Genomic DNA, 14,729 nt, shown 5'->3' on the forward strand with positions numbered 1-14,729 from the left:
AGCAGTATTTCATCTGCTGTTAGGTTCTGAGTTCAAATTCCGCCAAGGTTGACTTTGCCTTTCATCCTTTCGAGGTCGATAAATTAAGTACCAGTTACGCACTGGGGTCGATGTAATCGACTCAATCCCTTTGTCTGTCCGTGTTTGTCCCCTCCATGTTTAGCCCCTTGTGGGCAATAAAGAAATAAGAAACTGAAAGAAGCCTGTCATGTGCGTGCGTGTATGTATGTATGTATGTATGTATGTATTTGTGTGTCTGTGTTCATTCCCCCACCATTGCTTCACAACCAATGTTGCTGTGTTTATATCCCGGCAACTTAGCGGTTCAGCAAAAGAGACCGATAGAATAAGTTCTAGGCTTACAAAGAATACATCCTAGGGTTGATTTGTTTGACTAAAGGCGGTGCCAACATGGCTGCAGTCAAATGACTGAAACAAGTAAAAGAGATATAGATAGATAGATGTGTGTGTATGTATATATGTATGTGTATATATACATGTACATACATGTGTGTGTGTGTGTGTGTGTTTATATATATGCTTATATGTATTTATATATACATGAGTATGTGTGTGTATACACAAACATACATTATGTGGCTATTTTCAACCAAGACGTTACATCTTATTCTTCAAGTGCTTCAATTTTGTGTATGTACATATATTTACTAGATTTTTGGCAGTTAATAGTTTTCCCCATTGTGTTGATGTGCTATTTTCTATCATTAATAAAACTGTTGGCATTTTTGCCAACATGGGTATACTAGTAATAATAATAATAATAATAATACTTTCTAGTAAAGGCACAAAGCCTGAAACTTTAGCAGAGGGGATAAGTCAATTACACCGACCCCAGTATTTCCCTGGTACTTAATTTATCAACCCCAAAAGGATGAAAGATGAAGTTGAACTCAGAACATAAAGGCAGACGAAATGCCTCTAATAAAAACAACAATAATAAAAGGTTTCTTCTCTTTGCCTTCCAATTTCACATTTTGTAATCAATCAGTTCCCATTTTCCATTTACAACAATAGAACCTCATTATTTTAACATTGCTCACATATTTCCTTGCTCCAGTGTCATCGCAGCTAAGAGATCCGGTATCCTAAGATCTGATCACACCACTTCTTCCCATACTTTCTTTGCTTTTCCTGGGCCTTAGGTACCTTCCACGGTCAGCACACCACACCTTTATTCACTCAGTACTTCACACCATATATCTATATGAGTAAAGAAATTCTATGTTGACTCTATGAAATCACCTCATGTTGAAATTAAAGGTAATGTATAAATAATGAAATATTAGCGCCAAGCAGTGTTAAAGCATAACCAAAGTTTAGGTTAGTTAAAATATGTTTGCGACATATTTCAACTGCTAAAAGCCAAATTCACAGCAATTACTGTAGAGAAAATATTTCTCTTATAGTGAAAAAAAGGTGTGAAACGTCCTATTTGTTCAGTATCGCCATCTATCAGGACTCCCAGACATCAATGTCTCAAGTTAGTTGGCTTTTATCAAAGGGAGATACCTAAAAGAGGCAACTCTAAACAAATCTTATAAAGCAATAGCTTTATGTAAAATACCGTCAACAACTGATTTGCACTGGTTGATTGCCTGATTGTGGAAAATAATGAAATATTAGCGTCAAGCAGTGTTTCAGCATAAGAAAAGTTTACGTTAGTAAAAATATGCTTGTGTCATATTTCAACTGCCAAAAGGCAAATTCATTAGTTACCGTAGAGAAAATATTTCTCTTATGGCAAAAATGTTTGAAAGCACCCTATTTGTTCAGTGTTATCTTGCAATGAACTGACCACACAAGTCCACTCTGTTGCAAGGGTCAGGTCTCTAATCTAAGGAAACCTTTCTTAATTTCTTGCCATTAACCAAAATGTCACTTAAAAGATGACCAAGCTTTTAAAAAAAAGAACAACCATCAAGCCAATGAACCTTTGATGTGAAATACAGTACCAGACCTTACTTGGCTTCCAGAAACCTGGAAATACTGTGCAATACCATGTAATATACTGTACCCTACTAAAAAATATATATTAGTGGCAGAGGCAGTATTAATACCAAGAGGTAATATCCCCATTTAAATATGGATGTTCTGTTAGAACAAGCTATATTGCAGTAGATACCATGAGAGAAAATCTCATATGAAATTTTGGTACAAAATTCACTCTTGTTTATATCACTAACAGAGAGATAAGTCCCTATCATATCTAATGTAGGAGTGGCTGTGTGGTAAGTAGCTTGCCTACCAACCACATGGTTCCGGGTTCAAGCCCACTGCGTGGCAACTTGGGCAAGTGTCTTCTACTATAGCCTCGGGCCGACCAAAGCCTTGTGAGTCGATTTGGTAGACGGAAACTGAAAGAAGCCCGTCGTATATATGTATATATATATGTATGTGTGTCTGTGTTTGTCTCCCCAACATCGCTTGACAACCGATGCTGGTGTGTTTACTTCTCCGTAACTTAGCGGTTCAGCAAAAGGAAACCGATAGAATAAGTACTAGGCTTACAAAGAATAAGTCCTGGGTTCGATTTGCTCGACTAAAGGCAGTGCTCCAGCATGGCCACAGTCAAATGACTGAAACAAGTAAAAGAGTAAAAAGAGAGTGCTGAAACCATCAGATCACATGACCAAGAAAGGTCAAAATCACGTGATCTGGTGGCCTTGGTGCTGGAGATGGCAGGGATTTATCTCCCCACAAGTGATACAAACAAGAGTGCATTTTACACCAAAAGCCAATATGAGAGCAGAACATCCACATTTAAGTGGAGATAAATACTGTACCCTGTATTGAGTAAACTGACTCTGTTTTCGAAGTTGGTTAATTTGCATACAGTGCGTTAAAAAAATTATTCTAGTTTAATTTAATAACAAAGTGTGTTAGAAATTTTTCTTTTTTCAGCAGTTTGATAAAGATTAAACATACTCTATTTTGTTTTTGGATTTGGTTTGCAAGATTTTTTATATGATTTCGTGTGTTGAAGCATGTGGAAATTTTACCAGTGAGTGTGTTAAATTTTAAGGCACAATAAGAAAATGACTCTCCCCAGACACAACAAAACATACTCTACTTTAGAATTAAATACACCTCTGGCAGAGGCCTGTTAAATAAAAATCATATTCTTTACTCTCTTCATTTATCATCCTATAAACATTATAGTGTATGCATGGTACAATATGATATATTTTAAGAATTTTAAATGGATTACTAAATATCAAACAGACCCTGCTTTAAAAGTGTAATAATTTGAATGTTAAATACAATTTAGTTTTTTACTTTTCATAGTTTATTTTATATAATAAATATATTAATATACTAGCTGCACTCCATGTGGATTTTTTTAGCTAGCTCCTGTGGGGGTGTGAATTGGGCCCATGACCCAAAACTAAAGAGAGCTTAATACCATAACTATAATACATTTATAACAACTATATGCCCTGGTGGTGCTTGATCAGAGGTTAAGGATGGATGAAAATTAATTCTGTAATGCAATCATTCTATTGTTCCAGTCCCAAGTTGAATTCCAACTATTGGCCAATTTGTCCCAAAGTTCTCAATGTAAAATTAATAAAGCAAATATCAATTATCTCCCTCTTGATCTCTGACATCATCTGACAAATGCCAAGCTTTACCTGCTAGAAATAGCAGCTCAAATGCTTTTAAGTCATATCCCAATGCTGGATGTTCAAGAACCAAATGAAGGGCAGATTTTCAACCCCGGGATCATCTTGGTTCCAAACAGGTGTAATATGGCTATGTGGAGCAAATGTAGATTGAGATACAGGGGTCCAAGATGGACAGACAGAATTTCACTTTTATTATTATAGAATTAGGTTATCTCACCCTCTCCTTCTTTCTCTCTCTCTGGCAAGGTAACCATGTACCTCCTCTACAGCAAGACACTTATTTCCTTCTCTCTGTCACTCTAACCTTTCATCATCTGGCACAAGATCACCTCCTCTCAAAGATTCTTTGTCTTGCAAATTACTTGGTGACCCTGCCAGTGCTGGTGCCACGTAAAAAGCATCCAGTCCACACTGTAAAGTGGTTGGAATTAGGAAGGGCATCCAGCTGTAAAAACCATGCCAAAACTGACCTCGCCTGTGCTGGTGCCATGTAAAAAGCACTCAGTCCACTCTGATGGGTGGATGGTGTTAGGAAGGGCATCCAGCTGTAAAAACTGTGCCAAAACAGACATAGGAATCTGGTGCAGAAATCTGGGACTCTTCTGGTCCGAAGCTTGCTGGATAATTGGTTTGGTTCTCTAATTAAAAAAAGAAAATACAGCTGTCATGTGCAAGTGAGTTTGAGTTGGTAGCACATAGCATGCTTTCACTAATTGTTTCCAGGGCTTATGAAGTCATAGAAAGACACAGGCACTCTCCTTCTGTCCTCCTGCTCTTTGACTCATTGGAACAGAGAAGTTGTGACAGTAGGTGGGAGAGAGGGCAGCACCAGTACTTCGCTGATACTCATTTTCAGCTGAGTAGATTGGAACAACATGAAATGTGCCTGTTCTTCTCATCAGGAGAGCCAAGTTGCACAAGAAATAGTCTCTCCCAGAATTCTTGCTGAACAAAATACATTTCTATTAGATTTGTTCCTATTTCACATATTGCATAATAATTTAGAATTACAAAAAATATGTAAATTAAAGCATGAAGATAGTATTTTTATAAGTCACAAAATATTGATTATCAATAAAGTCTCAAAAGCTCCACACAAACATTCCATTTCAGGTATGTATCTGCATTGCAATAAAAAATATTGCAAATTAATTTCATACAAAATGTACAATATAACTTGGTTAAACAAAAAAAATATTTCTACAAATTCAAGTAGGCAACGTCGGGTATCACTGAAAATACACACACACAGTGTTTGGGTTAAATCTGACGATTTCTTTATGTCTCCTTTTTTCAAGAACAGCTTGGTGTATTGGTGAACAGTCAACGGCGTTGGAGAAAATAACGATTAAAAGTTGTAGTTAAGAAAAAGTTAGCTGACATGGAGGACTGGAAGCCAGCTAAATATTGGAAAAGAGTTACCTGTATCATGATGATTTGCGCCAGGTATCAAAACGCTGACATTACGAATGCTGCTCAATGTTCTGTGAACACCGTAAAGGTTATAAGACGTGACGCAAACGGCTACAACGGAGACGACAAAGCCGTGGCCAGCAGGAAGGGACATGGCAAGTATTCTAACTGTGCCTGCACGACGGAATTTATCTTCAAATCTTTGAATAGGACCTTAAGCGCAATTCAGACGGCTATGTGAAACCGTTGGTGATGGTTGCTGCTGGAAGGCCATATGTGTGACAGCAAGATTCAGCTCCTTGTCATACTTCCAGCAAGAATAAGTGATTGCAGAACTTCTTCCCTAACCCCAATATCTGCTCGTAGTCTCCCCAATTATAATCCCATGGATTACTATGTGTGGAGCACGGTTGAGAAAAACACCAAACAGCTATGCCTGTAGCACCAAGGCCGAGCTGGTGACCAAGATCAAGGAAGTATTCCATCTTCCCAGTGATACAGTGAGGAACGCATGCTCCAGGTTCCGGAATCGTCTTGAGGTCGTGGTGAAAGCCCAGAGCAGCTACATTGAGTAAACTGTTATCTCCCAGTCATAACCTAATTGATATTTCTTGATCTTTTTAAATATACTTTTATATTCAGATAGGATATTATGTTTTCTTTTTGTTTTTAAGCTGTCAAATTTAGTCCGAACATGTACACAAATACACATCATGCATATATGTACAAATGGCGGCAAAGATATTGGAAAGAAGTCGGTGATGTTTAGATGCCTATCAGCCCCTAATAGAGTAGGTCCTATGATTAAAAATATCTCAACTGGAACTACCTCCTTTTTAGTCAGCCTTTATTGAACTAAATTGTATCGCCTCTTTCTGTGAGGAGGTAGGGTGTAATTTGCAGGTGATTTGGCTGTTATTTCTCGTAGGTCTGGCATAGCTACTCCTTTTTTAAAGAGCATGTTCACATCCAGCTTTTCTCTGACGAAGCGACTTAAAATCAAAGGCGTGCCACCCGAGACTAGTTCGTCATGTAAAGAGTACCCAAGACTATATCATCTATTTAAGACGACAGGGTGCGATTTGAAATACCAGCAGAATCTGGTATTTCTAGCGGATGGAGCGATCATGTAGATATCTTCTAATTGGTTAATGCCGTGTAGACCTATAGAAGATGCAAAATATGTTGGGGGAAATTATATTTGCGTGTGTGTGTGTGTGTGTGCGTGTATCCTATGTATGTGTATCAATTTGACACATGGGCTGAACAAAGCACATACATACGTATACAGTGTAAGCTAGATATTATAATCACGGATAGTATTAACAAAATCAGTGGATCTCAAACTCAGGTTAGTTTTATAACCTGCTTAATGTGATCAACCGGGTATTGTTATCTAAATCATTTCCGTTCTAAAGTGATCACAACAAGCGGCTTCCACTTATATACCTATAAATATAATATATTACATAGTCGTTATCAAGAAAACAAATACAGGAAAACATGACGAAAACAAACATAGTGATTTCCATTGACAGTGAACTGATATTAATAACAATAATATAACAAATATAAGATGAACTTACAGCGGGAACAGAATGGAAGGGAAGCAAACCTAAAAAAAATATAATCATATACCGTTTTACGGTAGGGAGCCGAATCCGGAAGTCGGTGCACTACGTTCAGAACCGAAACCGGAAGTCGGTCTCATCACCTTCTGTATCGTAGCTGAAAGTCGATTTTGTCGTGTTCCGAACCGAAACCGGAAGTCGGTGCTGTTATGATCTGCGTTCAATAGCGCTGCTAGAATAGAGTCACGTGACAATTGACTCCATTCTTTAAGAGGTAATTATATCTTACTGAACAAAGAGCCTATTGTTTATTGTTGAGTAAATTGTCTTAGAAATAAAGAACAGAGATTAATTACTCAAAAACACCATCTGCATAAAAGAAACAACAGTTAAGTGTCTACATTACTTATTATCGTGGACCTAAAAAATGTAATTAGAAATACCTACGACTGCATCCAATTGACTGGGCCTTTTCAGAGTCAGAAAATGATTTAGCCCACAACTATTAACGACATATTACAAAGTTCAGGTGAGGAACCACAATGGAATATTGCTCCTACATTTTGAACAGTACTGCTGTTGCACACATGGCATCTAGAAAAGGCTTATCTGACAGATGGACACAGTCCAGCCTCTAGCCCACAAGCAGGCTTTCCCATCTCTCTTCCTTTTCTGTTGCTACTGTAATAGCCCCTGTTCCTCAGATCTGGCTGGGTTTCATACTACCTCAACTTAGGTATTCTTGATCCACGAATCTTTCCTCCTCCCATCACCCTCATTGTATCCAGGCATTCACTCCCACTCCTCAAGCCCTACACTAATCACTACAACCAGTTCTTCTCTACCAGAATGTCATCCCTCTAATTTATACTGACTCAGTAACATAATCATCATTTAATGTCTGTTATCCATGCTGGCATGGGTTGGACAATTTGTCCAGAGCTAGTTAGCTGGGGAGCTGCACAAGACTCCAGTCTGATTAGGCATGGTTTCTACGACTGGATGCTCTTCCTAACGCCAACCACTTACAGAGTATGCTGGGTGTTTTTACATGACACTGCACAGGCACTTTTATATGGCAGGGCATGGGAAACCACCTTCAATTTGGTTTTTGTGCTTCTCCTCAACTATGGTCATGAATGTTGGGTAATGTCTAAAAGAGTATCATTGCAAATACAAGTGTATAAAAAAAAATGCTGATATCTAAGATTTGTGGTAAACAAAATTTTTATTCTTCCTGTAAACAAAAAGCAAATACTATCGTTACTTGGAATGTTATTGTTCTAACCACAGTTAAAGTGTGGTTAGTTGGTACTGGTGTTGCTGTCATCATTCCTCATTGTTTAGCTGCCGTTAGCTTGGGTCAGTAGCTGTCCATGTGTCTGCCAACCATCTGCTGTCTTGTCTCTGTTGTTTCTCAAGTCTCTCTACCAAGTAGCTATGGTGGGCTGAATTTATAGAGAGAAAGGGGCAAAAAGATGGAATTGTTGCTGGAACCAGTTCTAAGTGAAGTCATGATTGGTCAGCTTTCTTTTGATTGTATAAGTAATATTCTAGCAAATCACAACACTGGATATAATAAAAGTGTGGTTAGTTGCTACTGGTGTTACTGTCGTCATTCATTATTGTTTAGCTGTTGTCAGCAGCTATCCATGTCTGTTTGTCATTCATCTACCGTTTCATCTCTGTTGTTTCTCAAGGCTATCTATCAACTAGCGTGGAGGCGCAATGGCCCAGTGGTTAGGGCAGCGGACTCACGGTCATAGGATCGCGGTTTCGATTCCCAGACCGGGCGTTGTGAGTGTTTATTGAGCGAAAACACCTAAAGCCCCACGAGGCTCCAGCAGGGGATGGTGGCGAACCCTGCTGTACTCTTCCACCACAACTTTCTCTCACTCTTACTTCCTGTTTCTGTTGTGCCTGTAATTCAAAGGGTCAGCCTTGTCACGCTGAATATCCCCGAGAACTATGTTAAGGTTACACGTGTCTGTGGAGTGCTCAGCCACTTGCACGTTATTTTCACGAGCAGGCTGTTCCGTTGATCAGATCAACTGGAACCCTCGACGTCGTAAGCGACGGAGTGCCAACAACTATCAACTAGCTAAGGTGGTTGAATTTATAATACTGGATAGGCTCAGAGAGAAAGGAGCAAAAAGATGGAATTGTTGTTGGAACCAGTTCTAGGCGAAGTTGTGATTGGTTAGATTTTTTTTTTTATTACATGGGTAACATTCTAGCAAATTACAACATCAGATATAGTGATATGATTTCTGAATATTCCTGTTGCACGAGCAACCAAAATAGGGCTCTTCCAGAAGAGCTCTGGAGTAATGTTACTCAACAGAGTGCACACTTCAGAGATCAAGGAGTTTCTCCCAGTTGAGCCACTACCTCCCTACATTGAGAATCTATGGCTCTAGTAGTAAAAAAGGTAATGACTGTGTTCAATCATGAATGACTATGGCATTGCACCTAGAAATTTACCCTCTGAGGCACAAATCCAGGCAAGATTGTTTATGGAAGACTAGCAGTCGCCCATTCATACCAGCCTCCCCTATCCATGCCACTGATGTTATCCAAGGGAAAGGCAAAAACTGATACAACTTGGCACCTGTGATGTTGCAACTCATTTCTACAGCTGAATGAACTGGAACAATGTGAACTAAAGTGTCTTGCTCAAGAACACAACACACAGCCCAGTAGTACAGACATAGGATAAGAATGGTGCAGGAAAGAATTGCAAGATGTATTTTTCAAGCCAAGCTGACCAGTAGGAGACCTAGGGGTAGACCAAGAATGAGGTGGCTGGATGATATCCATTGCCTCAGTTAATCATGCATGGGAATTTATCTGGTAAGTGTAATGGCAATTGCTTCTGATAAGGCCCTATGGAGGAAGTGCCTGAGGAACTATGGGTGGAGATGATGAATAGATGGATAATGGGAAACTAATTTCTCTGTCTCCTGTTAGGAAACATTGTAACATTTCTTCTCACTAGTGTAACTAGAGTGTGTGTCACCTGGGGTGGCCCTTCAGTTTGCCACTCCCAGCAGCCCCATAAAAAATACATATTGCCTACAGAATCCCATAAAAGTGCCCCACCTCCTCATCATCCCCTCTAACAATGCTGTCAGTAAGGTGAGGGTTGGCAACGAGTACAGTGAAGAATTCCGGGTAGGAGTAGGAGTCCACCAAGGATCAGTCCTCAGTCCCCTCTTATTCATCACAGTCTTCCAGGCAATAACAGAGGAATTCAAGACAGGATGCTCTTGGGGGCTTCTCTATGCTGATGATCTTGCTCTAATTGCTGAGTCACTATCAGAACTAGAGAAGTTTTAGGTATGGAAGCAAGAATTAGAATCGAAGGGCCTTAGAGTCAGCCTAGCAAAAACCAAAGTCTTAATAAGTAGGAAGGCAGACAAACCACAAATCTCTTCAGGTAGATGGCCCTGCTCAATCTGTAGAAAAGGTGTAGGTAGAAACTCTATAAGATATACACAGTGTGAGCTATGGACACATAAGAGGTGCAGCAATATCAAAGGAAGGCTAACTGGGAAGATAGTTTTTGTGTGTGGCAAATGCACAGGTTCAATAAACACCGAAGATATACAGAAAACAAATTCCATCACATTCCAGGGGGGAAAACTACTTGTAGTTGATAGCTTCTGTTACATTGGTGACCAAGTCAGTAGCAGAGGTGGATGCTCTGAAAGTGTAGCTACTAGAGTAAGGATAGCCTGGGGAAAATTCAGAGAGCTCCTACCTGTGCTGGTGACAAAGAGCCTCTTGCTCAGAGTAAAAGGTAGACTGTATGATGCATGTGTGCGAACAGCTATGCTACATGGCAGTGAAACATGGGCCGTGACTGCTGAGGACATGCATAAGCTTGCAAGGAATGAAGCCATTAGGGTTGTTGAGCAGCACGTGAAACTGACAATGTTTCTGGGTAAAATATGTTTTGCATAAGCCTAGTATTGATAGAATAAATATACAAGTCATCTGCACTGCTAACTCAAGAGCATGCGATATACAGATGTCCATGAGAAAAGCAGGGTATTTGTAAATTGAGACACACAGTTTTTAAATTTTGATCCTGTGCTTTGTTGATCGTCATTGTGAAGCATAATTACACTGGGAACTGGAGGCGCTTGAATTGAAATGACACATTTGAGTGAATAAGGGGCATGCGTGGAATGTATGCGATCTCTCCTCAATGACAGCCGGAAATAATGGTTGCTTGTAAGACATGACTTGTCATTGTAGTTACAGTCAATCTCGAACCATTGCATGGTCGTGGTGGGTCGAAATTCCTCGGTGCACCTTTCTTTAGGAAAAACTAATGCAGTGGCAGTCCTGTGGGTTGTAGTGAGTTGAGAAATTCAGCTGGATAGTCAACAGTGGCATGTTCATCGATGTTAGTATCAATGGAGACAAACATTGAAGCATCTCCAAGTAGAATGTGGAGGAGTTCATGGATTACTTTATGAATGCTTTCATTCTGAGGTGCTAAAAAGCTCTCTCTGCAAACCATGCTATGTTTTTGAAGTTATCTTGCAATGCGGGAAATACCTTTTCTTTAAGCTCAGCCAGTGTACACACCATGTGCCCACATTGCAGTACATACTGTTGCAGGGTGTTATTCAATGGTAAAGCGCCATTTCCAATTAGTTAAAGTTGATGAAAGAATTCCTCAGCTAACGGGTTGTTGTAGAGATGAGCTCGCATATTGTTGCTTAATGAAAGCTGATGAACACACCTCTACAGTGGTGAAAACTTCAGACACACATAGATGTCATCAGCTTGCATAACCCATGGTATGACTGGTAATATTTGACAGAAATCCCCTGCAAGGACAACAGTTAAGCACCCCCCATAACGGCAGTACTGTTTCTAATATCCCTTAGCGACCTATCTTGGGCTTCTAGTGCACCATGGTGTGCCATTGTGCATTCATCCCAGACAATAAGTGTAGTTTAGAGCAGAACTTCCGCCGTCGGTGATCGTTTTCAAATATTACACATTTGGGCATCGCTGGTGTAATGGAAGTTACTGTTTGTTCAGGAGTGAAGTGGGGGTTTGCATGAAAGTGATTTATGTTCTTAAGAAGGATCACAAACTATGTACTGTTTCATGGAATAAAAAGGGGTTAATATGATTTTGGCCAGAAATCTTGTTTTCAAAATTATAATTTCCCCACTCCCCACCAAAATATCCTAATTTTTAACAGTTTTTCGAAGTTTGTTTTTTATGCATGTGGAAAAATACAGAGATTATGAAAGTGGGAAATATAATTTGTTTTTGAAAATTTAATTTTTCTGAAAGATATACCGAAAGCCTCTTCCCCCACCTTGGCTACCCATGGGCAACCTGCTTTCGAGCAAAATGCAAATCACCTGTATGGAAAGCATAAGAATGTGAGTAAATTGAGGAAAGAAATAAGTGGTGGGGGGTACGCAAATATCATCTCAGACATGCTAGAAACAACAGGTAAAGGACAGGGTTTCTGAGATAATTTCCTTGTAGGTTTAAATGGAAGATCAGGTTTTGAAATATGCTCCTCACAAACAGGAATGACAGAATAGGAAAAGGTAATTTCCATAGGATTTGAACTGTAATTTAGTGCACAGCAAAAAATAACATAATTCACATAGAACTTTAACTGTGTGTGTGTGTCTGAGTTTGGGTATGTGAGTATGTGTGCCAAAGGAAGTTATTTTTGCATACCTTTCTTAATTCCAAAAGAAGGAAATGTAGTGAAGTTGTAATATGTTAACAGCAGAAGGTCTCCGTACATTATAAGGAGAAATTGAAAGGGAAAGATAATGCTTAATTCTACGCACGCGTGAAACATGGGACGAAAGTGAAAAATGACCTTAAAATTGTACGACACAACTTCATTTCTGGGGTTCTCGGCGTCCCCTTCTCTCCCATTTTCACTCTCTCTTTGTGCCGCTTTCTTTTACCATCACCTATAGAACATACAGTATCAATTTTGTGCTGGTTTTCTTTCACTTTCAACTATAGAACATACATAGGGTATGAAACATCAGCGTCTGTCTCCCACTTGCTAGCCATCTTTAAACTTCTATAGAAACTTGTTTTCTCTTTCTGTGTCTTTCTATTGTCTCTCGGTCTTTTTCTCATTCTTTGTTTCACTCAGTCATTTTGTAAAAATAAGATGTATATATGTGTATATGAAATGGATATGTGTGTGCGAGAGAGAAAGAGAGAGAGTGAGTGAGTGAAGATGCGTGTCATAATGATGGATGACTTTTAAGGTACACACTCGTATAGAAAATGTGACATTGTCATCATTGTATAAAATGCTTACAATAGTTGAGTTATGGAAAAGATAATTTTAAATTTTTGTAATGGAAATATGTCAATGAAAATAAAGTTTAGTTGGTAGTGGAAATAGTACTGAATCATTTGATACTCCAAATGTCAAAATCAGCAACTCAGTTTTGGGATGCACAAGGGACATACGCACACACATAAAAACTCTCTTTTATAGTTATATATATATATATGTATATATATATATATATATATATACAATGTTCAATACACACATATTTTTTCACGTCTGGCCGTATAGCCTTTTTTGTTTATTTTCACTGTTTCATTTTCCTGTCTTGTTTTCTGTCCGCCACTACATTCCTCCATGGTACAAATTTAATTTGTGGTCTGTGGGAAGAGCCATTTTAACGATGCGTCCTGCTCTAACTCTTCGAAATGCCAGTGTTAGAATGGTGGCAGCTGATGAAGGAAATGTTCTCTAAGTGGCTGGCTGATGGAGGCTTTCACAGAAGGGCCATTTATGGCATATGGTTGACTGGAGAAAAGCAAAATGGATGGGAAAACAGGTCGATGTGTTTGCCAATGAAGTCAGGAGATTGGCTAGACTCGTGGGATATAGAGATGGTGTGTTAGAACAAACCATTAAATTAGCCTTTGTGACAGGATTTCCTGACCACATGTCGGTCGAACTGCAAAAGCTGCTGAACATTCACTCTATGGCAATGGGAGATATAATATCCCGGGCCAGAGCCATCGTCTCGTGTTGCAGGACGACACCTTTGGTAGCGACTGCAACACCGAGAACGGGTCGAACAAAGAGCAGCAGAGAGAGGTCGAACAAGGAATGTGTGCGACCCTTCAAAGGACAATGTTTTCGGTGTCAGGGCTCACACTTGGCAAGGGACTGCAAGGAACCCAAGCCTGGAGTAATTTTCTATTGATGCAGACAGATAGGCCACGTCACTAGTGAATGTGTGCAGGGAAATGGTCCAAGGGAGACTACTGCACCGGTAGTCGTCCCGTCGAAAGAATAGAGGCGCATATACAGTAGTAGAAGTCGTGGTAAACAAAAAGGTGTCACGAGCCCTCATGGACATGTGCTGCTCAACAACTCTAATGACTCCAGAAGTGGTAGAAGAATGGAGTGGTGTAAGGACTGTTGACGGTACGGAAGTTGAATGCAGAAGAAGTAGTGATGTGGAGATGGTGGTACGAGGAACAAGATTGAGGTTGAGGGCTATTGTGATTGATCGTATAGTGGACGGGATCGATGTCGTGATGGGGCTGGACGCCATTGTCCGCTTGGGAGGTGTTACGGTCAATGAAGCCAGTGTAGTGTTCGGTGATGCGGGGATGCTATGCGCTGTGAGTTCACGACAGGAGAGTGGTAAAGCTGTGAAGAAAAATATGCTGCACACACCATTACAGACAAAGATATTCGAGCTGTGTTTGAATGCCGGTTGTGTGCGGGAAGCTGCTGGGACACTACCTGATTGCAGGATGGCATGCAGCTTCATCAAGAGGCAAGCTGAAGGTGTGAGGTGGAGTGATAACGTGGGCAAGAAGACAACCACCATGATGCAAGAAGTCTTGGAGAGTGTGACTGCGGAGGACCCAGTAAGAGGGAACTGGTATGTGCCCAAATTGAAGAAGCGGATCGTGTGGTGTGATACCAGCAGCATAGCGACAGGGGTTGTACTGGAAATTGGAGGTGTCGTGTGGAGGATGTGGCCTGGCTTAGGAAGAAGGACAATTGCAACCACATCAACATGGTGGAGCTGTATGCCATGCTGAAAGG

The 14,729-nt window shown here is 40.0% G+C and overlaps 1 protein-coding gene across 6 annotated transcripts in view; it reads right to left on the reverse strand.

The window, feature by feature from the left end:
• The window catches only part of LOC106877491 (cyclin-dependent kinase 2-associated protein 2), a 33,057-nt gene extending 26,263 nt beyond the window's left edge, over positions 1-6,794 (reverse strand). The window contains exons 1-3 of one of the 6 annotated variants that reach the window (XM_052970669.1): positions 6,647-6,778; positions 4,118-4,285; positions 1,062-1,221 (exon numbers count right to left, since the gene is read on the reverse strand). In XM_052970669.1, the coding sequence (XP_052826629.1) occupies positions 1,062-1,084 (23 nt within the window). In that variant the 5' untranslated portion in view covers positions 1,085-1,221; positions 4,118-4,285; positions 6,647-6,778. Of the gene's footprint in view, positions 1-1,061; positions 1,222-4,117; positions 4,286-5,069; positions 5,547-6,646 lie in introns of those variants that run through there. The other 5 variants (XM_014926406.2, XM_014926407.2, XM_014926409.2 and 2 more) reach the window with 5 other exon arrangements.
• Positions 6,795-14,729: the final 7,935 nt, after the last annotated feature.

Source organism: Octopus bimaculoides, chromosome 9 (genome assembly GCF_001194135.2).
Source record: "Octopus bimaculoides isolate UCB-OBI-ISO-001 chromosome 9, ASM119413v2, whole genome shotgun sequence".
Lineage (NCBI taxonomy): Eukaryota > Metazoa > Mollusca > Cephalopoda > Octopoda > Octopodidae > Octopus > Octopus bimaculoides.